At 45.2% G+C, this 21,050-nt stretch overlaps 5 protein-coding genes across 9 annotated transcripts in view; 4 read left to right on the forward strand and 1 right to left on the reverse strand.

Annotated features, from left to right (window-relative positions):
* The first annotated feature begins 642 nt into the window (after positions 1–642).
* On the forward strand, positions 643–4,689 carry LOC120818501 (endonuclease domain-containing 1 protein-like). Of its 3 annotated transcripts, none has more exons than XM_040175625.2 (3): positions 643–857; positions 2,010–2,536; positions 2,789–4,689. In XM_040175625.2, exons 2-3 carry the CDS (start codon positions 2,231–2,233, stop codon positions 3,458–3,460), a joined length of 978 nt encoding a protein of 325 aa, XP_040031559.2. In that variant the 5' UTR covers positions 643–857; positions 2,010–2,230; the 3' UTR covers positions 3,461–4,689. The 3 variants fall into 3 exon arrangements, with proteins under 3 accessions (XP_040031559.2, XP_040031558.2, XP_040031560.2); XM_040175624.2 differs by having other exon boundaries at positions 2,069–2,536; XM_040175626.2 differs by having other exon boundaries at positions 2,101–2,536.
* A 6,134-nt stretch (positions 4,690–10,823) lies between these two features.
* Positions 10,824–12,659, forward strand: LOC120817030 (endonuclease domain-containing 1 protein-like). Its single transcript, XM_040172784.2, has 2 exons — positions 10,824–11,202; positions 11,828–12,659. The coding sequence occupies exons 1-2, from the start codon at positions 10,897–10,899 to the stop codon at positions 12,437–12,439; spliced, it is 918 nt and encodes a 305-aa protein (XP_040028718.2). The 5' UTR covers positions 10,824–10,896; the 3' UTR covers positions 12,440–12,659.
* Positions 12,660–13,816: 1,157 nt separating this feature from the next.
* On the reverse strand, positions 13,817–18,495 carry LOC120817657 (uncharacterized). Of its 2 annotated transcripts, none has more exons than XM_040174085.2 (5): positions 18,259–18,495; positions 17,507–17,838; positions 16,066–16,379; positions 15,401–15,512; positions 13,817–15,302 (listed from the first exon to the last, which is right to left on the reverse strand). In XM_040174085.2, the coding sequence occupies exons 2-5, from the start codon at positions 17,817–17,819 to the stop codon at positions 14,278–14,280; spliced, it is 1,764 nt and encodes a 587-aa protein (XP_040030019.2). In that variant the 5' UTR covers positions 17,820–17,838; positions 18,259–18,495; the 3' UTR covers positions 13,817–14,277. The 2 variants fall into 2 exon arrangements, with proteins under 2 accessions (XP_040030019.2, XP_077957308.1); XM_078101182.1 differs by having other exon boundaries at positions 16,326–16,645; positions 18,259–18,490.
* Positions 18,469–20,131, forward strand: LOC120817659 (macrophage migration inhibitory factor). Of its 2 annotated transcripts, none has more exons than XM_078101183.1 (4): positions 18,469–18,578; positions 18,694–18,971; positions 19,522–19,694; positions 19,850–20,131. In XM_078101183.1, the coding sequence occupies exons 2-4, from the start codon at positions 18,864–18,866 to the stop codon at positions 19,914–19,916; spliced, it is 348 nt and encodes a 115-aa protein (XP_077957309.1). In that variant the 5' UTR covers positions 18,469–18,578; positions 18,694–18,863; the 3' UTR covers positions 19,917–20,131. The 2 variants fall into 2 exon arrangements, with proteins under 2 accessions (XP_077957309.1, XP_040030020.1); XM_040174086.2 differs by having other exon boundaries at positions 18,469–18,554.
* Positions 20,132–20,876: 745 nt separating this feature from the next.
* LOC120817660 (macrophage migration inhibitory factor) overlaps positions 20,877–21,050 on the forward strand; it is a 2,177-nt gene continuing 2,003 nt past the window's right edge. The window contains exon 1 of the mRNA XM_040174087.2: positions 20,877–21,050. This exon is cut by the window's right edge and continues 59 nt beyond it. Coding sequence (XP_040030021.1) covers positions 21,002–21,050 — 49 coding nt within the window. The 5' untranslated portion in view covers positions 20,877–21,001.

Below are 21,050 nucleotides of genomic sequence, written 5' to 3' on the forward strand. Positions count from 1 at the left end.
GTATACCTATGGCAATGCTTTCTCTACTGGACCAGGTGATCTGGGCCACACTAGCATGGTGCAACACGACATCATGACCCAGCCAGGAGCTCCAATCAAGCTGGCACGAGAGAAGCAGCAGGATGCTGATCAACAAGTACAGCAGAGCCTGGAAATCGGTTTGGCCCGTCGCGGCCATAGCAGCTGGGCCTTGCCCATAGTGATGGTGCGTAAAAAGGATGGCGCTAACTGTCTCTCTGCGGATTACCGTGAAAAATGTTTTCCTGTAAACTGGGATATTTTATTTTGAGTTGCTCTTACATTCTCTGGTCGCATAGGTGATGTTATGACTAGTAAATGACATGAATACATGAATGTCTTGCCAAGGATTGTAGCGCCCCACGCCCTATGTGTGCCCTAGGGCGCAGGACCGAAGGACTGCCAATTTTTACTGTATAACTATGCCAATGACTGTTGCACCCGCTAATGGACGGTGGAAGACGGGTTGCCCAGACCATCCTGAATGTACTCTGCAAATGAGTGATACGTACCTGTGGGAAGCAAACGAGCAAGGTTGAATTACAAGTTGTTGCATGTTGTGCAAGTTAGGTAATTGCCATCCAGACTGGGGTAGTGTTGTAAAACGGTGCGGCCCCTTTAAGAGCAGCACGTCCGGGCCGGGTATGGGGGAGAGAGAGAGAGAGAGGTGAAGAAGGAGCGGGGATGCTTACGAATGTTGTGGATGTAGCGACCGCAGAAGAACTTGTGTTACCCAGTGTGTAAATAATAAATCATCAAGAAAGAATACAGTGGGCATTTATTTGCTAATCAGCAACAGGAAGGAAAGGAAAGTGGATTAACGCCGAAGTTACGAACAGGTAAATACTTCGGCCCTGCAGCATAGAACTTAGTCTCATCTGCAATCTCCATCTACGGTAAAAGATAGACAGGCAGGAAACGTTAACACTATGCATATTAAATACTATGTACTGGTGTTAGCCAAAGCAGTAATAAACTTCAAGGAAAACTATGAATTAATAACGAAACCGAAACTGTTGTTACATCCTTTCTTTGAGCCCTTTCGACTTCCACAACCCAGTAATTTTTCCAGTGGTTACAAAGTCTAGAACTAATTAATTAGCATGTTGTATATTTAGTTTGACTCATCCGTGTAAAGACCCCACAAAGCCACCGGCCAGAAAAGAGCCGTCATAAATCCAAGCTTTGTTGCTTTGGGTGCGAGGGGTGCTTCCCGCACGCTTCCCGCACGCCTCGCACCCGTACGGACGCTCGCCGGTGTGAATCCGCCGGTGTCGCTCCAGATTGCCCATGGGCGGCTGAAGCTGCGTCCGCATTGAGGGCACCGGTGCGGCCTGGCGGCTGCTGCACGACAGGGCTGCAAGGATTTATTAGCCCGGAGGTACAACAATTCATAAAAAACACACTTACATAATTCTGTATTGAGATATGATATGATAGCCCAGTGGCGGATGGAGGATTCTAGGACGCTGAAATTATAATGTAATTAACTGTATCAGTGATTGGCTAAACTGCTTAGACCCTCCGTCTTTGGGACCGGCCGAGCTGAGACATGCAGACAGGAGAGGACTCGCAGAAAAAGCATGTATTTTGCGCAGATATCTTAACTTACAAATAATACCGGGTAAATAAAGCACGTTTCAAAAACACACATATTGACTATTTGTATTTTTAATATAATAAAGAACAAAATATTAATATTGTTAGCAGAGATGGTTCGCTCAACGGTCCCGGCGTTCATACCCAATGCTAGGCCGAATATTATGGAAGTACAAATAACACAAGTGGAGCATCATGGCTGTTTGACTTGAACTGAGTCGTCTTTATTGAACGCAGATTCACTTGACCTCTCCTAGGTCACATGTCCATTCAAGGGCATCCTATTGGCCACCGCTTAACACACAATACTGGATATAATGTATAGGAAAGTAAATACAACAGATTGTGACAATGGAGGGCATATACTCATATATGTTAACAAATATATATAGTTTTTTTGCCCCTCCGTCGCTCATGTTGGTGCCACACCCATTTGCCCTCTATGGACCAGCCGCTATTGCGGGGGGTTACTCTCATCCGCAGGACTGCTGCTTTCTGTGGAGAGGAACCCTCAAACACCAACACTACAGACTCTGGAAGGACGCAAAGGAGACATCGGTTCTCTTGAACTCTGGAGCTCTGTCTGCACAACCTGCTGCTCTGTCCGTGTAGAATGTCGCACAAGAAGATGCTGCAATGCTCCATGGGAGCTCTGCTTCTCCTCTTACCCTGGTTTGGTGGCCTGGTCCTGGGAGAGATCAGCAAGGACTTCTCCCAGTGTCTTGATTTCTTCTATAAGGAAACTCCACCCGCAGGTATCCCAGCAGAGGGGTACCAGCCAATATGCCAGCGCTACCAAAACCAGTACCGCTTTGCGAGCCTGTATCACCGTGAGCATCGTTCCCCTCTGTACTCTGCGTACATACTCAGTCATCCAGATGGCAAGCGGCCCAATTCTACCTGGATGTTTGAACCTCAGGTGAGTAGGACACAGGAGTTCAACATTACTTTATTCAGTTTATTGTCATACCTAGTTTTTAGTTTATTATATGGATTAGTGTGTTAAGGAGTGGGCAAATGAAAAGAAACAGCATTCAAAACGATCTCCCTCGGGTGAAACCAAAACCTCTGCAAAGTCTTTATTGTTACAACTTTCATGCAGATTGTTTTCTAAAGAATTAGAAGAACAAAGTTTTAAAAAGTTGTGTCCTTCTCTCTGTCGGTCATTCAGTTGGTGTTTTCCCGTGCCAGCTCAGAGATGCAAATCTTTTCTACCCCCGTGGACCAGAATGTGATGGAGAGCCAGGCGGTGAATGAGGACTACAAGAACTCCAACTTCACCAAAGGACATCTCAATCCAAGCCTCCACCAGAAGACCAAACAAGACCGCAAAGCCACCTTTACACTGACTAACATTGTCCCACAGCAAAAGGGCTCCAACTCCGGACCGTGGAATGTTCTGGAGCAGGAGGTTTTAAGAAAATTCAAGACCTTCTGCAACGGGACTATGCATGTGATCACTGGAGTCATGCCGTACGAGTCTGAACCGCACTGGATCAACAACAGGGTGTCTGTCCCTGAGTACATGTGGTCCGCCTACTGCTGCTCATTCGTCAGATCCGACCTTCCTGAGCAAGAGAAGCCCTTTTTCCCCACGTATGCTGCAGTGGGAAGGAATGATCGTAACAGTGGAGAGGAGTTTGTGCCAGTTAACGTCAAGGCGAAACCCTCTGTGAGGGGCTACGATGTGAGGCGCATGTCCTTAGAGGAGCTGGAGGACATCCTGAGACAGAGGCTGAATGTGCCCATCGCTCTGTTTAATGGACAGTGCCAGTATGAAATGTCTCTGTGGTGGGTGTGCGCTGCTGTATTCACCATGTGCAGCACATCTTTTCTTCTTTAATTACTTGAATGACCGTTCTAATCGGGAAAGGAAATACACTTTTAAAGCAATGCTCCATGGGAGCTCTGCTTCTCCTCTTACCCTGGTTTGTTGGCCTGGTCCTGGGAGAGATCAGCAAGGACTTCTCCCAGTGCCTTGGTTTTTTAATAATAATACTCCACCCACAGGTATCCGAGCAGAGGGGTACCAGCCAATGCCACATGCACTTACAGACAAATAATGTCCTAAGCTTGCACATGGAAGAAGGCTCTTCGAGGAGGAATTCAGCTTCAAGCGAAACCAGCGTGTTCTCTCGTGGTACATCAACTCAATAAAAAGAACCAATCCTGCGCGTCTTCCCTCCTGTTGGCTCTCCACTAGGTGGCGGTATCTACTCATCCACAGCTCCTAAAGCTCCTAAATTTAGGTAGGCATTTCTTAGAGAAGGCATGATATAAGAAGAGTAAAGTCCCTAATGATGTTAGTGGGTTATATTTTAATCGCACATCTTCCACAAACACATTTTTTGAAAAAGTTTGAACCCTGAAGCTTTTGGGGACACTGGAATTCTGGTGGCCACTTGGCATGATTAGTAAACCAGCTTTGCTTAAAAGGGTGAATATGAAAATATTGTCACATTTTTAATACACTATGTATATTAAATACTATATATACTGGTCTTGGTCTGAAAAGGTTTAAGGACACTTTTGTTTTGTTACATAATTTCTTAGAGCCCTTTTGACTTCCACAATTCAGTTCTCCAGTGGTCACAAAGTCTAGAGCTAATTAAAGCCAGAAAAAAAGCTGACATGAATCCAAGAGCTGTTGCTTTTACCTTTCAGTTGAAAAAAAGAAAATGTAAAACAATGGAAAGTTTTGGTGCGGACATTTGATGGACGTTACGCTGAGCTTACGAGCGAGATGTGGTCAAATGTGTGACAGTAAACATGCAGGTGAGATGAAACCAAACTAGATTGTGGTCAAATGTGTGACAATCAGTCTGTTTAAATAGCACTGAGTACTAAAGCGTGAGGCGTTCCACTTAACATACCTGTACACAGTTCATCTTTCATAGCCAGGCTTGAAATGTGTTATACAGTGTATAGTCAGACTCCTTCAACATTTATTTAGTAAGTAAATGTTAAATGTTGTCTTGCCAAATGAAGGTTGGAAGTTAATGTGATCTTGAAATGTTTACTAACAATCAATCGATTCCAATAAACAATAAATAAACACTGAAATGGATAAAAGGCCTTGTGATAAATTGAAATATTTATTTCTTAATGATATGGCCAAAACACAAAACATATAAAATACCAAGCTGTCAATTACATTGTCTGGCAAAAAACAAGGGCACCAGTTGCAACATGTGAGCGCCTTTTTGATAAAAACGACAAATGTAATATAAATAAGTACAAACTTTGTACATACAAATGAGACCACCTCAAATCAATATGGCTGTAGAAGAGCATATAGAGAAACACCAAGTACAACGGACTGCGGTCGGTCGATATATAGACAGCTGGACAGTGTTAAAGGTTCAGAAAGCCCACGAGGGAGATCTCACTCCTTTGTTCTCGTCCCAGCCGGACGATGAATTAAAAGAGTTGACTTGCTCAAATTTAAAAACATATTTAATAACTAAACAAAGTGAAAAGGAAGACAATTACAAAATGAAATACAATGTGAATAGTCAAATATTTCGCGAAATAGAGAATTCTCGGACCAAGTCTAAAGTGACTTATCAAAGCGGCTGCAGGAGAATCCTGACAGTCTTTTCCCCGCGCTGGTCCTTTGAAATCTCCTGAGGTGTGTCTTCTTGGGTGCATTTGAATGTCATTGGCTTCTACTTCAAACATGTCTCCTCCTGGATTGTCTCTTTCACATCGAGGTATGAATCTTCTGCTGTAACCTGTCTTTTCTGGCACTCGCATTCCAACACATTCAATGTAAATACCATTGGCGGTTTGCCTCAATGAGTGAATATAACATTGACTTCACCTTATAACTAGTACACTTTAATTACAACACATCATAAATGACACACAGTTCATCACACTACATCATACGGTTTAATACAGTTCATGTGGTCCAACACTCAAGACATTTGTCTCAATCTGCTGTCTTACATTCAGTTGCTCATCTAGTACCTGACATGAGAAAAAACTCCCCAAAAACCCTCTTTGGGGAGAAAATGAGGAGAAATCCATAAAGGACAGCAACTAGCATCCGTCCCCAGGTTTTGTCAGGGATGTTGCGTGGGGAAAAAGGCAGGACTCAAACGTAGAGTCTGCGGGAAACAAAAAGGACTTTAATAGTCAAAAAGGCAAAACGCAAAAGGCCAACGGGCAAAAACACATACAAGTACCGGGGGAAAAAGGCAGGCAGGAAGCGAGGAACATCCAGGACGGTAGACAGGAACATCCAGAACAATAGACAATGACGCGACAAGAGACACGCACTGCTTAAATACACTAAGGAGGTGCAGGTGATTGGACACAGGTGGAAACAATCAGACAATCACAGGGGACGACAGGACAAGGCAGGAAGTGAAGTTACCCGGGGACACGACTGGCAGAAAACTACAAAATAAGACAGGAAGTGAACCACACCGTGACAGTTTTAACATCACATTGTGACAGAATGTTGGTGTGTACATAAAAAAATGTGTGTTTATATGATTTACATGACTATAAATTGTGTTTGATTCAAATTGAATTCACTTCATCTAACATGTTAATATAACTAACATCTAACATCACACAAACTACAATTCTACACTAAACATTTCTACATGTATTATCATTTCTACCACTAGGTGTGCACTTCTACTTAAATCCCTAACAACAGTGGCCATGGAAGTCGAAATCCGCTGAGGAGTGTAACAACTCATCTGCCGAATCCTCTAGCCCTGGGAAAGGTTGGAGCGTGTTGTGGAATATTTCAATAAAACTAGTTCAGGAGAAGAGAATGTTTTTATTAGATAAACTTAGAAACAAATCAGAGTCTTGATGAATGCTCAAAGTTGTAAAAGTCAATTTATTGCTTGTAAGCAGGAGGTCAAATACACTAGCGCGTATTACAGTGCTGTGTGGAGATGGCGTCTCCGAACAGTCAAAGTACTGAGCTTTTATACACACACATAGAGGACCGCGGTGGCACTGAATCCTAACCACTAGACCACACGGGTGATATGAAACTTGCGAACCAAGTGAGACAGGAAATTTGTGCTGATACAAATGGAACTAGGTTGTGAAACTTGCAAAGCAGGTGAGACATTTCGGGTGAAGTTCAAGATTGGGTGGCAGTTTCCTTTTTCCGAGCATACACAACCACAACAGAAACTTCAATACAGACACTTATCACCCTTTTAGCATAAGACTATGTTATAACATATTTTTTTCCATTACAGGCTTCTTAGGCCCCTACCTGGCCGCAAGGGCTACTACGTGGTGAGTATGGAAGTCTAGGGCAGCTCTAGTGGTAGTAGCAAATATTCAAACAAGAACTTTGAGGGCTGAATTGGAGAAGTGTTCGGCAGGGAAACATGAGTTGAACATGGGTCAGTCGGTCCTAAGAGATGGGCGAGCACCGTTTCTAAGAGCGGTGCGATGGTCTACGTCGCCCCCGGCAGATCGAAAGGGAGTCAGGTTCAGATCCCTGGACCTGGAGTTCCACGAGGCGCCCACTGTAGTGACACAAACAATTCCCGAGGTGCTGGGGGGAACTTCGCCCTCCTCTCCCCGCTCTGGGTTCTTCTCGCGGAATACCCCAGCTATGGTGCTTGTCTGCGGGGCCAGTGGGTTGGGTTACCTGACGCCTAGAAGCTGACTTACAACGGACCAGGGGAATCCAGCTGTTTAATTAAAACTGGGGCTGTGAATAGATAATAAAAAATAACTAATTAATCGCACATTTTGAAATTCAAAAACCTCAATTAATGGCGATTAATGAAGGTTGTTGTCGTTACAAAGTTGTTTTATTTATTTTTATTTTTTATTTATTTATTGAATGTGTCACAAATTCACCATTGTATTAGTTTTTTCACCCCCTGCCTGCTTGTCAATTAACTCTACTATCATTCCAGATCTTGTCATCAACAATAAATCATATTTCATTCTCTTCACCTGGTCCTGAGGCCATTCCCTCATTAGTCCCTCACTATTTACGTCCCCACACTTGCCCTCTGCCAGATTGTCTTGTGTGTAAGCCAAGTTTTCCAGCTTTTCTCAATTAACCTGATATCCTGTTCTGACTTAGCCTGCCTTTTTGACCATGAATTCACTGCCTGCCCCTTTTTGGATTTGTTCGCCCGTCTGATTTCCATCCTGGTTGTGAACCCCACCTTGTCTCCTAGGGATTCCCTGCCTGCCCCTCTGGATTTGTTTGCCTTTTGGATTGATATCCCGGTTTTGACCCTGATTGAACTAGTAAAGAACTTTGATTGGATTTCGGTTTCCGAGTTGTACTTTTGGGTTCTTGTACCTGTAATCCTTCCAGAATGTTTTTTTTCTTTTTCTAAAGACTAATGAGTAATCACTTTAGAAAACCTATATTTTAGACACTGTTTTATTGTTAATGTTATTTCAAACCCAAAACTACACACATTTGATGATCTTTGATCAGGCAGAATTCCACTGGGCGGAACATTTTCAGCTACCGTCTTGCTTTCTCCGATGTAACTGACTGGAGCAAGCGGGCTGCTTTGTTTCCGCGCTCAACGGAAATAAACAGGAAGTAACAAAGGTTAGTTAACTAGGTTAAAATATTTTGTTTCATTAATCTTGGCCATATTAATCGCATAGATTAGTTTTTATTGACAGCCATAATTAAAACAAAGCATTCTAAAGGCCTACAAGAAGTTGGGTTACAGGGCACATGCAGGTGATTCATCCGGGCGAGCATGGCTGCTGGGGTTGGTCTTGTTAGGAATTTGTCAGGCAACAGAGTGGCCCAGTGAGGTGGTAATGAGCTGTTTTTTTTTGAGTATTCAAAAATGGATAATGTGTTGTGTCAACTCGTGGTAAGAAGTTTGCTCCAAGTGCTATCCTAAGTTTGTCAAACTTAACATTATTATTCTGACCTACTAATACACGTGGGTTAACAGTACTCAAAAATATTTGCATTTGATAGTCTCATCTACTCCGGTACTTAAGTTCAGAACACTTATAATATTAAATTGGATGAACTTGTAAGAATACGTGTTCAAGATTTGGAGCCTGGTGGGGGTTATCAAAAATTCAGCCGAATGTTGTTATTTTAGATTGAAAACATCCATCATCAGCACTGAACATTTTATGTTGAGTATACTCAAAATAGCCTTCCAGCTAGTTGCGTAACTATTTAAATTTTTCTCAATTTTTAACTTTGTTACTAAATTTCACTGAAAAGTATATTCAAATCCTCTGCCACGCTGCCTCCATTTTTAAAATTAAAAGGCTACACCGCTTTGGCTGGAAAACTCAAAGAACTGTATTTAAACATATATGAACTTGAAGCGTTTAATAAGTAAACATCTGCTTGTAACAAGGAAACCGCTGCTTGCAAAACAATATAATTGAATTTCAAAATTCAAAGAGCAAATCAGGAACAACCTGGTAAGTATTTCTGTAATAGTTGGTTTTCCTCTAACAAATCTATAAAATGCCTCATTTGTCTTCACTCGTAGTAACTACATGAACTGACCAAGAAAGAAATAAACCAACAACATGTGGCTTTTCTTCAAATATTACTTTTTTTGTCTTTATTAGGAATGGACAGGAACAACTATTGTATTGTCTGTAACAAGACAACTGCAAACTGCACATTGGTCTTTAGAAACCTTTTTGACCGCATTTGGTCAACACATACACCACTGGCATTTAGTCAAAGCACACAGAGCATAGATGAGCCCAACAAAAGGGGAATGCTGTTGAGATACATCACACAGGACAATCTGTTGCTCGTTGTTGTTGTTGGACTTGAGCGGACTGTTCCAACGTCACCTTCAACCTTTGTGACTACTGTATACCAAGTTGATGTTGTTGTACTCCACAGAAAAACAAACATACACTACTCCCTTTTTAAAGTTCTAATTTTTTCACTTCCCATTCTGTTAACAATACAATTTAAGCCAATTTTTCTAAAACATTGACATTAGTCTTGCCAGACAGTTCAGCAAGCTGTCCGGCTCCTCACAAAGGAATGCATTAGCTGATTACATTACATTTAATACAATAATATTCATGCAGTCTCATTCTCAATTAATTAGTTTTAAAATTACAGTTGTACATTGGCAATACATCATTTCTTTTTGATTTACATAACTTCTTCAGAAACCCAATTGTACACCAGTGTTACACAATATGCATTTCTTTATTGATTACATAATTAATGGAAAGTGGATTATCAGTTTATGATATCCTACAATACACATGAAGTTATGAACACGAGAGTAGTCTGTTACGTTGTGAAAATGTTAATGTTGATCTTTTCATTAAAAAGCAGGTTCGCTGGCTAACTAGTGAAGAATAAAAACAGTCTTACCTGGTTTATTTGAGCATGAAATGAACGGCACTCTGCAGAAACACTGGAGGATGTGTGGGGCGCCGCCAAGTGCGAAAAAGTGGTCGGTGGACGGTTTCTTTTCAGAACGGCAGGTTCCAACATCTGAAGGTCGAGGAAATGGGCAGGAAAGGTCACTGCAGACCCTTCGGACCATGGAGAAAACTTGTTAAAAATGAAGTCAACTAAATGTGTACTTTTGAATATATAGTTGTTAAATAACTATTTTCTGTTATATTTTATTCTAATTAAATTATATTATATATTCCTGTTTTTTGTATGAACTGTGTGTGTATGTTGAGAGCACATGTAACCGAAATTAAATTAGTACGTATACGCATGCGGGAAATATATGGGAAATAAAACAGATTCTTTTCTTAATTAAATGGGACAACAAGTTGACACAGAGTTGTTTCGATAACGCCCCCTCCTGGCAGGAAAGGGACACTTTGAGTTAGTTCAACTTTTTTCAAAGGTATTTGTTGACTTTAAAAAATGTGTATTTAAAGTTGATCCTATTAAGAATCAACATTAAATACACATTAAGGATAAAGACAGTTCAAAAATGAATAACATTTAATTTTTATTGACTTTGACTTTGACTGACTAGATTGGAGTAAAATATCATGAAAATACACGTGGGCATAGAGGAGGTACTCTTTAACAAGAAGTGTAACCTTTTATGGATCTGCTTTGAAGGCAGTTCAAACATAGGGAAATGATGAAAAGTGGGGCGAAGTTTGATAGGGGTTGGGGGGGTGGATTACACCCGCCCACAGGACTGCTGCTTTCTGTATATATAAAAGCAACCCTCAAACACCAACACTACAGACCCTGAAAGGACGCAAAGGAGACATCGGTTCTCTTGAACTCTGGAGCTCTGTCTGCATAACCTGCTGCTCTGTCTGTGTAGAATGTCACACAAGAAGATGCTGCAATGCTCCATGGGAGCTCTGCTTCTCCTCTTACCCTGGTTTGGTGGCCTGGTCCTGGGAAAGATCAGCAAGGACTTCTCCCAGTGCCTTGATTTCTTCTATAAGGAAACTCCACCCGCAGGTATCCCAGCAGAGGGGTACCAGCCAATATGCCAGCGCTACCAAAACCAGTACCGCTTTGCGAGCCTGTATCACCGTGAGCATCGTTCACCGCTGTACTCTGCGTACATACTCAGTCATCCAGATGGCAAGCGGCCCAAATCTACCTGGATGTTTGAACCTCAGGTGAGTAGGACAAAAGAGACCTTCTTTTAAGACTGTAAGCCGTTTAACATTACTTTGTTCAGTTTTATTTATATCTATAAGTCCAGTTTTTAGTTTATTCTATGTGTGTTAAGGAGTGAAATGAAAAGAAATGGAATTCAAATCTATCTCCCCCAAGTGAAACAAAACCTCTGCAAAGTCTTTATTGTTACAACTTTCAGGCAGATAGAGTTTTGCAATGTATCGGTCATTAGTTTAATGCAGCACAAGTTGCCCTGACTAAAACAGAGTAAGTTAGTTAGAGTAAGGTGTGTCTTAATAACTCATAAGAAATAAAATATCATAATGCAAATATTGGCATTCCCTTGTAGAGTTATTTGGAATTCAACATGTTAAGACAACAATATGACAGAGAACATTATTAGTTTCTGGTAAAAAGTATTCTCGTGGTCAATGTGTGATTGTGACAAACATGATCTTTTCTTCGGTGAAGTAACAGAGAAAGGAAAGTGGAAATCGTAAGTTGTGTTTGTAATTTATTTTCAAACTTCATGAGTGAATCGGTCACACGCCCAACTATTGTTTTCTGATGAATTAGAAGAACAAAGTAAAAGAAGTTGTATCCTTCTGTCTGTCGGTCATTCAGTTGGCGTATCCCACAAACAGCAGCGACGAGATGCAAGACCCGATTGATACCCCTGTGGACCAGAATTTGAAGGAGAGCCAGGCGATGGATGAGGACTACAAGAACTCCAACTTCACCAGAGGCCATCTCAATCCAAGCATGCACCAGAAGATAGAACAAGACCGCGACGCCACCTTTACACTGACTAACATTGTCCCACAGCAAAAGGGCTCCAACAGCGGGCCGTGGGAAAAACTGGAGCAGGAGGTTTTAAAACAATTCAAAAAATACTGCAACGGGATTATGTATGTGATCACCGGAGTCATGCCGTACGGGCCGGACAACCCCGATCAGCACTTGATGAAACACAGGGTGTCTGTCCCTGAGTACATGTGGTCTGCCTACTGCTGCACGTCCTTCAAGTCCAAACTTGACACGCCCGACCGGAACGCCTTCCCCACTTATGCTGCAGTGGGAAGGAATGATCATAACAGTACAAACGAGTTTGTCAATGGTACCATTTCGAAGAAGGGCTACGATGTGAAGCGCATGTCCTTAGGGGAGCTGGAGGACATCCTGAGACAGAGGCTGAATGGGACCATCACTCTGTTCAATGGACAGTGCAATCAGTAAATGTCTCTGTGGTGGGTGTGCGCTGCTGTATTCACCATGTGCAGCACATCTTTTCTTCTTTAATTACTTGAAAGACCGTTCTAATCAGGAAAGGAAATACACTTTTTCAATGATTTTATTATTTCAAATTATGTTTTTCCCTGTTATGTTGTGTCATCCTGTAACAACTGACCCTGTGATTTTACTAATCGAAGAAGACAATAAATAGGTGAAGAGCCTTCTTATTAAACAAAATGAATATTGATTTTCTGTTGAAGTATCCACTTTCTTTATACACATGCAAACACTTCCAAATAAAATGTACTCTCTGTATGTACCAGCAGGGTGTGTAAAGTACAAATTACTGTCTGAGTAATAAGTAACTTTAGGGACAAACTGTCCAATATGATTTTTGTCAGGAGGTTTTCTTTTAATTAACCACCCTGATAGGCTGGATGAACCATCCATCAAACTATATAAGGCTCAAGGCTGCTGTGTGATCATTTAAATAAACACAAATAGATTCAAGACTATATTACATGTATGCACTAAACTGGAAAACACAATTATGACGTAAAAGATTAAAGTCCCTAATGATGTCAGTTGATTAGTAGTAGTAGTAGTTTAAAGCTCTTGGGGACACTGGAATTTTGGTTTGCTTAATGGGGTCTATATGAAATATTGAGGACACTTTTGTTTTGTTAGATCATTTCTTTTGACTTCCACGACCCAGTAAGTTGTCCAGTGGTCTAGAACTAACATTAGCATGTTATATATTTAGTTTGACTAACCTGTATAAAGACTCCACAAAGCCACCGGCCAGAAAAGAGCCGACGTGAATCCGAGAGTTGTTGCTTTTACCCTAAAAGGTTGTAAAAATATAAATCAAGTTAAATGGAGTTTTAGCGCGGACATTTGGACGTTACGCTGAGCTTACGAGCTGCTGGCTGAAGCTTCACATTCAACACAGAGTTTGTGTTTCCTGTATTGTTTTTGTTGTGCTCAGTAACCCACATTCTCAAATCCAGTTTCCACTGGTTAGCAAGAGCCAGGCAGTGTGTCGGGACTCTCAGGAAGGGCCATCTCAATCCCAGCATGCATCAGACGACAACTGAAGCCTATGAGGCCAACTCTCCAGTTAGAAGACATCCCCCCTTCATCCCCAATCAGTCTGTTTAAATGGCACTGAGTAATAAAGGGTGAGACGCCCCAGTTAACTGCATACAGTTCATCTTTCATAGCAGCTTGATATGTGTTATTAGTACAGTGTCTAGTCCGACTCCTTCAACATTTATTTACTAAGTCAATGGTAAATGTTGTCTTGTCAAATGGTGGATAATGTGAAGACAACACCATGATTTTCCAATAAAAAATAAAACACTGAAATGGATAAAAGGCCTTGTGATAAATTGAAATATTTATTTCGTAATGATATGGCCAAAACACGAAACATAAAATACCAAGCTGTCTATTTTATTGTCTGGCAAAAAACAAGGGCACCAGTTGCCATATTTGAGAGGCTTTTTGATAAAAATGACAAATGTACGACTCGGTCATATAAATAATTACAAGCTTTGTACACCTCAAATCAAAAAAGGCTGTAGAAGAAAAAAATAGAGAAACACCAAGTATAAACTGACTTCCTGTTAATTTGCCATTTGCCTTCTACATTTACTCAACACAAATTGTCCACACGTGTATCTGCTTCTTCGTTTTAAAGTCCGAACGTGCTCCGATCACTGAGAATAGCATGAGCATCCACCATTGACTGGCATCAATCCATGAGCTCTACCACATTCAATTAAAACCCCCCCCCGCCTTTTCTTTCCAGTTCTGTGGGACGTTTAGAGGAGAGGCTCTTAAAAACACTGGTGGTTCTTCAGTTGCTCCAGGTCACTAAAGCCGCTCCCGCAGTTGGAGCACTGGAGCGCCGCCTTCTCACTGGTGTGTATGAGCTGGTGTCTCTTTAAGTACTCCACGCGGCTGAAGCGCTTCCCGCACGCCTCGCACCCGTACGGACGCTCGCCGGTGTGAATCCGCTGGTGTCGCTCCAGGTTGCCCAGGCGGCTGAAGCTGCGTCCGCATTGAGGGCACCGGTGCGGCCTCTCGCCCGTGTGCACCAGCTGATGCCGCTCCAGAGAGCGCGAGTGCGTGAAGCGCTTCCCGCAGATCTCGCAGCAGTGCGGCCTCTCGGCGGCGCACGCGCACTCGTGGTTCTTGAGGGCCCAGGCGTGGCTGAACGTGGTGCCGCAGTGGGCACACGGGTGGAGGACGTCCTCCCCGCTGTCCTGCAAATGGGATTCTCCCAGTGGACAGGGGTGCTCCTCGCGCTCCGCCTGTGAGGTGAAGCCTCCTCCGCACTGCGGGCAGAAATGGAGCAGGTCCCCGCCGCCCTCCTCCTCCCCTACGCTCTCGCCGACGCTTCCCGGAGCACACAGGTGGGGCAGGTGCGCCGGCTCGCCCTGCTCCGCCGCGTCCTCGCCTGACACGGAGGCGGCAGAGTCGTCCTCCCTTGACCTCTTCGACCAGCCCGACCTCGGCTCCCCTGCGGCCATCTCCACGTCCTTCGCCCGTCCTCGCCCGGTCTGCTCCTCCCTCTGCAGGGTGGGTGGCTCCAGCTCTTCGTCCTGCTCCATTCCGTCAAGACCGATGTACTTGGGCGCCAGGCTTCCCTCGCTGCCTTGCTCTGCCTCCGAGTCGGGGCTGACGGGCTCGGGAGTCGTCAGGGCGGCCTGTTCGCGGCCTCTCTCGGCCCTCAGTGCAGACTCCAGACCCCTCAGCTCGTCCATGGTCATGCCCCCCTCCGACGGCTCGGCGGAGTCCGACTCCCAGTCCTCGTCTCTCGCTCCTGAATGAAGGCTCGAGGGACGATCCGACAGGTCCCCTGGGGGGAGACAAAAGGTAGGAGGAGGAGATGGAGCTAGCGTGAGCTATCATTTCCACCATCTTTCAAACTATTCCACGAACATTTCCTCTCCTTACCTTTGCTTTGGGCTCTGGAGCACGCGTGGAGGTTCTGGATGGGTGGGTCCATCTTCAAAGCCTCCCTGATTAGCTGGAGGGAGGCGGGTTGATAAGCCTCTGTTTGTGCAAACTGCATTGAGAGCACAGGGAGCATAGTTACTGGGGGAGTGACTCACGAACAGGTAGTATAAGTTTTCCCCAAAACGGTTCTTTAACTTACAAAGTCCTATGTTTACAACATTATCATTGGTTATATCTACACCCAGGCACTTTATGTAAGAGACCGTGTAATGCCGTCACAGGGAGGCTAATAACACATTCTGCACTCTCTGAATAGTAATAAGTGAAGAGTGGATGTGTGTCCTGCCACTTGGGTCACGTGGTGGAATAGCAAACAGCTTTTCACCTCTACAGTAGTATTTCTACCTAAAAGCTGGCAGCACTTGAGATGTGGAGAGCGCTCCTCAACAGGCTCCTCTGGGGGATAAATATCAAATCAATAGTCTTCATCCACATCTCTGCAGTCATTTCATGGCTGAAAAATACAGGAACAATTCTCTGTTATCTTTCCTTTTTCTGACTGCGTTCTTTGTCATTCTACAACGAGCTGCTGAGCAGTGCAGAGATGCTGTGCCACTTTCTCCTCCTCCTCCTCCTCCTCTGAGAAAATCTGACTCCCTCACCTCCTCTTTGATGTTGGCAGTCTCCTCCCCCTCACCGCTGAGGCTGCCCTCCCCTTCCTCGTCCTCCATCATCCCTCCCTCGTCTGCTTCATCCCCGGGGAACTGGATGAGGTACATCTCCCTGGCCTCCTTCCCCCCTCTTCCTCTTCCTCTTCCTCCTGGTCCTGCCACCATCCCCACAGCTCCTGCCCTTCTTCTTCTTCTTCCTGCTCCTCCTCCTCCACCACCAACTCCTCCTCCTCCTCTTTCCTCCCACACACCTCCAGGCCAGCCTTTTCCATAGACTGCTGCCGGGCCCTTCTTTGACTTGCCTCCTGTGGAGAAGAGAGGAAGATGAGCGAATGGTGGGAGGTAGGTGAAAGAGGAAGGAGAGCAGGAGGGAGGAGGTAGGAGAGAGGGGGGCCACCGGGAGACAGGAAGGAGATATAATAGAATATGAAGGGGGGGGGGGGAGAAGTGGGAGGAGATGATTGGAACGCCAGGAGTGAGTTGGAGGAGAGAAGAGGGTGGAGAAGTGGGAGATGAGAAGGAGGAGGGAGAGGATTGGAGAAGCAGAGGGGGGAACAGGAGCAGAGGGGAGCTTGGGGGGAAGGGAGAGAGGAATAGGAGCAGGGGGAGGAGGAGTGAGCATGATGAATGAGTGGGGAGAGAGGGGGCGTAGCAGGACAGACAAGAGAGCGGCAAGGAGAGGAAAAAAACGCATGAAAGGGAGGAGAAGAGCAGGAGACGAGAGGGAAAAGTGGAGTTGGCGGGGGGCAACAGGGGAGAGGAGGAGAAAGAGGACATGTTGAAGGAGAAAGAGCAGGGTTGAGGAGGAAAAGAGGAGAGGAGAAGTGGCGTGGAGAGGGAGTATGTAATTATGGTGGTGGTGGAGAGGAGCGAGAGCGGATTGGAGTGGAGGAGGTGGGGGAGGGAAGGAGCGACGGGTGTGTGTGTGTGTGTGTGCAACGTGACGAAGGAGAGAACAGAGCAGAAGGAGGTGGGGGCAGGGAGAGAGGAAAGGAGGAGGCGTGAAGGAGAGAGGAGCGGGAAGGGGAGGAGGTGGGTGGGAGGGAGAGGAGCAATGCAGGAAGGGGAGGGAGAGGGAGAGAGAGCGAGCAAATGCACAGAGGAGTGGGAGGGACAGAATGCAGAGGAGAGGGGGAGGTGGAGGACAGAGGGAGCGGACATGAAGAGGAGGCGGAGGAGGAAGGGAGGGAGAGAGAGAGAGGAAGGAGGGAGGGAGATCAGCTCTTGCCAGATGGTTTCCAACAAAACAAGTGCGTCTCCACATAAGCTCCCGAGTGCACAGACTCAGCCATGTTTCTCCCATCGTTCACCCAGAGGTGGCCTTTTTAAATGTAGAGACACGTGACACAGACGCAAGGCGACGTAAAGCATCCTTCTTTGGGCGTTAAAAACAACAACAACAAAAAACCCGCCATCCTCAGGGAACACTTACGGGGCCCCTCGACCTTCCGCTTCTGCCGCCCCGCGGCTCCGTCCTCCGTCGCCGCCGCGGCCGCCAGGCCGGCGTTGCGGCGGGTGGCCGCCCAGCCCATCCCGTACTTGCGCTCGGTCCTCAGCTTGTTCTCGGTGAGCCTCAGCCGCTGCTTGAGAGCGTCGTTCTCCTTCCGGTTGAGGGAGATCTCCACCAGGTAGTCGTTGACCATGTCCTGGAACAGCTTGGTGACCTCGCACACCGACGCTCGGATCAGACTGTCCATGACGGCCGTTAGATGCGTCTCGAACGTGGACACCGACTCCTCCATCATCGTGGAAGGCGGGTCGGACCTGACGATGGATCCATAACATGTCATGAGTTTACTTCCCCGCCCCCCTCAAACCTGCGCCGATCACAAAACTTTCCCACCGTCGGTCCCGATACGTGACGTCAGTTACAACCGCCGCACGTCCTTATCGCCGATGTCAGTTAACGTTACAAATATGAACTTCATGCGTTAGCTAGCAGCTACACACAATACCGACAACACGAGCGTGACAGTTCATGCGCCCGGTGGCATTGCCGTTAACGTTACCGCACCCCTGCTGTCCGTTAATTAAATACGGTACCGGCCGTGTGTTTACACCGCGTTATGCGCCGGTGAACGCGTAAACACGGGAACACGCAGCGCAACTCTCCACGAGAGGAGCACCGACGGCTCCCGAGGGGTCGGGCTAGCAGCCGCGGCTAATTTAGCCGTGTGTACGTACCGTTTCCCGGGTGGAATCCGGACGGGTTAGTCAGACGCGACACAACAGCGGGCTGAACGAGATCACGGATCGCGGGTGAGCTCGATCGAGGGTCATAAGCACGGAGACTCGGTGACAAAGGAAAGCACCATCTAACTTCTTCTTCTTCCTCCCCCTCTCTCTCCCTCTCTCTCTCTCTTTTCTCTCTCTGCTCCTCCTCGCCTCCTTCAGCACTGTTCGATGATGCTGGAGAGCTCTGCGCATGCGCAGTACCGTAATTAGCCGACACGCTGGAAGCACCGCGCCGGGAAAATAAAGTCGTTCCCTAATAAACTTGATTTGTACTGAATGTATTACTGTACTATTGTATAGTGGAGGCGAGCTTTATTTTTTGGAAGGAAATGACAAACCCTGAATATGCTTGTATTCCGCTTCTATGTCTTCTGTGTCTTTTAGAGGTGTCTTCCAGGACGAGTGGGGGCGCTGTGGTCAGTCACGTGGAGGCTATACAAGCGAGGAAGACACGTGTCACGTGACTTCAGTCCGTAGTTAGCTGAGTTGAGCCAGAGCTTCTTGCAGCTCCGCGTGACAGAGACGCTACGGGGGGGAAACCAGAAGGAGCAATCATGCCGATGTTCGTGGTGAACACCAACGTGGCCAAAAGCGACGTGCCCGCGTCTCTGCTGTCCGAGGCGACCGAGGAGCTGGCCAAGGCTATGGGCAAACCTGCACAGGTAATGCGAGGCCATCCCTGCAGAACCCGAGCGTCCACCATGCAGCTAAAGGCTCATTGTGTCCTGTATGGGTCAGTTTGCTGTGTTATTTTCTCTGCTGGGGGCTTAAACGACCGACGCTTGAAGCCTGATGACCATTTAACTGTAGATAATAGTGGAGGTTGTTCATTGTTTGAGCAAAGCTAACTTCACATGCGATCAAGTAAACGTGACTATTTATTGTAGTGTTAGCATGGGTAGATGATTGATCAGCTGCTTTCTGATCAGGACTTGAACATATTTTTCCAAAATATACATTTTTTTTGTAATTTTTGTGTCATTAATCTATGTCACTTCTACACACCAGGTTTAACTTTAAATATCCAACGTCAGACCAAATAGATTGCACACAAAGAAAGTGGTTTCAATTGTAGCTGGTCACTGAATGTTGTTTCTGGCTTCATTTCTTGTGTATTTTTGAAGATGCTTTAAATAATATTCAGTTGGTGATTAAAGTGGGTATAATTGTGTCCTGACCTCCTCTTTTGTGTTTCTGTCTTTCATGTAACAGTATATTGCTGTGCTTATTAACCCTGAACAAATGATGATGTTCGGGGGAAAGGGAGACCCCTGCGCAGTCTGCTCCCTCCACAGTATTGGCAAGATCAGCGGAGCTCACAACAAGCAATACTCCAAGCTCCTGTGTGGACTGCTCAACAAACACCTGAGCATCTCTCCTGACAGGTAGCAAACACACACCCAGCAACCGCACCCGTGTGATAAGTCAAGTATAATATGGTGACTGAGACCCAACGACTTTAATCTCCCAGTGCCTCACAAAACTTGCTCAACGTTAATGTTCAATCTCATTAACCTATTTCTCTTTGTGTCTATTTCAGGATTTACATTAACTTTGTAGACATGGATGCAGCCAATGTGGCCTGGAACAACACTACTTTCGGATGAGAAGCAGGTTAACCGACAGGCATTGAAGATTCCAGTATTCCCTCTATGTATGAGCGTAGTTAAAACCGACAGTCAAGGGAAGAGGCAAAGACATGTTATTGCAGGGCCAATGTACCATATGTTAATCTTTAAAGCACTTAGCTGGAACCTTCAGTTTTGCACTGAAACTTTGTTTGATTTGAAATGCAATAAAAACACTGTTGACTATGAATAAACCAATGTGGTCCTTGATTGTCTGAGAGAGTGAAACCACAAGCAATGTTTTTGTTTTGTTTTTATTAGACTCATTGCGGAAATCCCCTAGTGTAGACAAATTGTCCCGAGACGAGCACACTAGCAGGCCCCTTCTTGAATAACACATGACACGTTTCTGCTAAGGGAATCTATGGTTTGACTTGTGTTGCTTGATACAGTGGAACATGTTTATAAGCTTTACTGATTGCTCACAATCTTACAGTACATGGAAAAAAAACTCACTGTGCCTAAGTACACCATGAAATGTAAAACATTTAATCACAATTTATTTGCTATGTATTTTAGTGTTTTATATTGCACAGGATGTTTTATCAATGAGTTAATGTGCTTTAAGGAGACTTTATAGGATTTCACAAATCGCTGGTAAGCTTAGCCAACGCTCATCAGCATAGAGACAATAGAGGAGCGCCTTCTAACTTCTGCCCTTTCTCTCCCACCGCCTCCGCTCCTTCTCGCCTCCTTCAGAGGGCTCCATGATGCTTGAGAACACTGCGCATGCGCCGTACCGTAATTCTCCTAAACACAGATCTACCGCACCACCACAAAAACAACCAAAAATAAAATAAAAAAACACCTCTTTGTGAAATAGATGTAAACACGGGTGGCGGACATTATTATTACTCCCTTTATTTAAATAATAAACCTTTATTTCCATCTGGTTTGTCCTTTTCGTTGAGCCCGTCGCCCGAGCCGTCTTCCGGGGGGCGTGGAGGCGCTGTGCTCCGTTGGTCACGTGGTGCCACACTCTGCAGGAGAGAGGAAGGCGCTTTCACCCGTCTGCGTAGGCTGCAGAACAGAGTTCAGGCAGACCGCACTCCAGAGGAGCAATCATGCCGATGTTCGTGGTGAACACCAACGTGGCCAAGAGCGAGGTACCGG

Source organism: Gasterosteus aculeatus, chromosome 4 (genome assembly GCF_964276395.1).
Source record: "Gasterosteus aculeatus chromosome 4, fGasAcu3.hap1.1, whole genome shotgun sequence".
NCBI classification, from domain to species: domain Eukaryota; kingdom Metazoa; phylum Chordata; class Actinopteri; order Perciformes; family Gasterosteidae; genus Gasterosteus; species Gasterosteus aculeatus.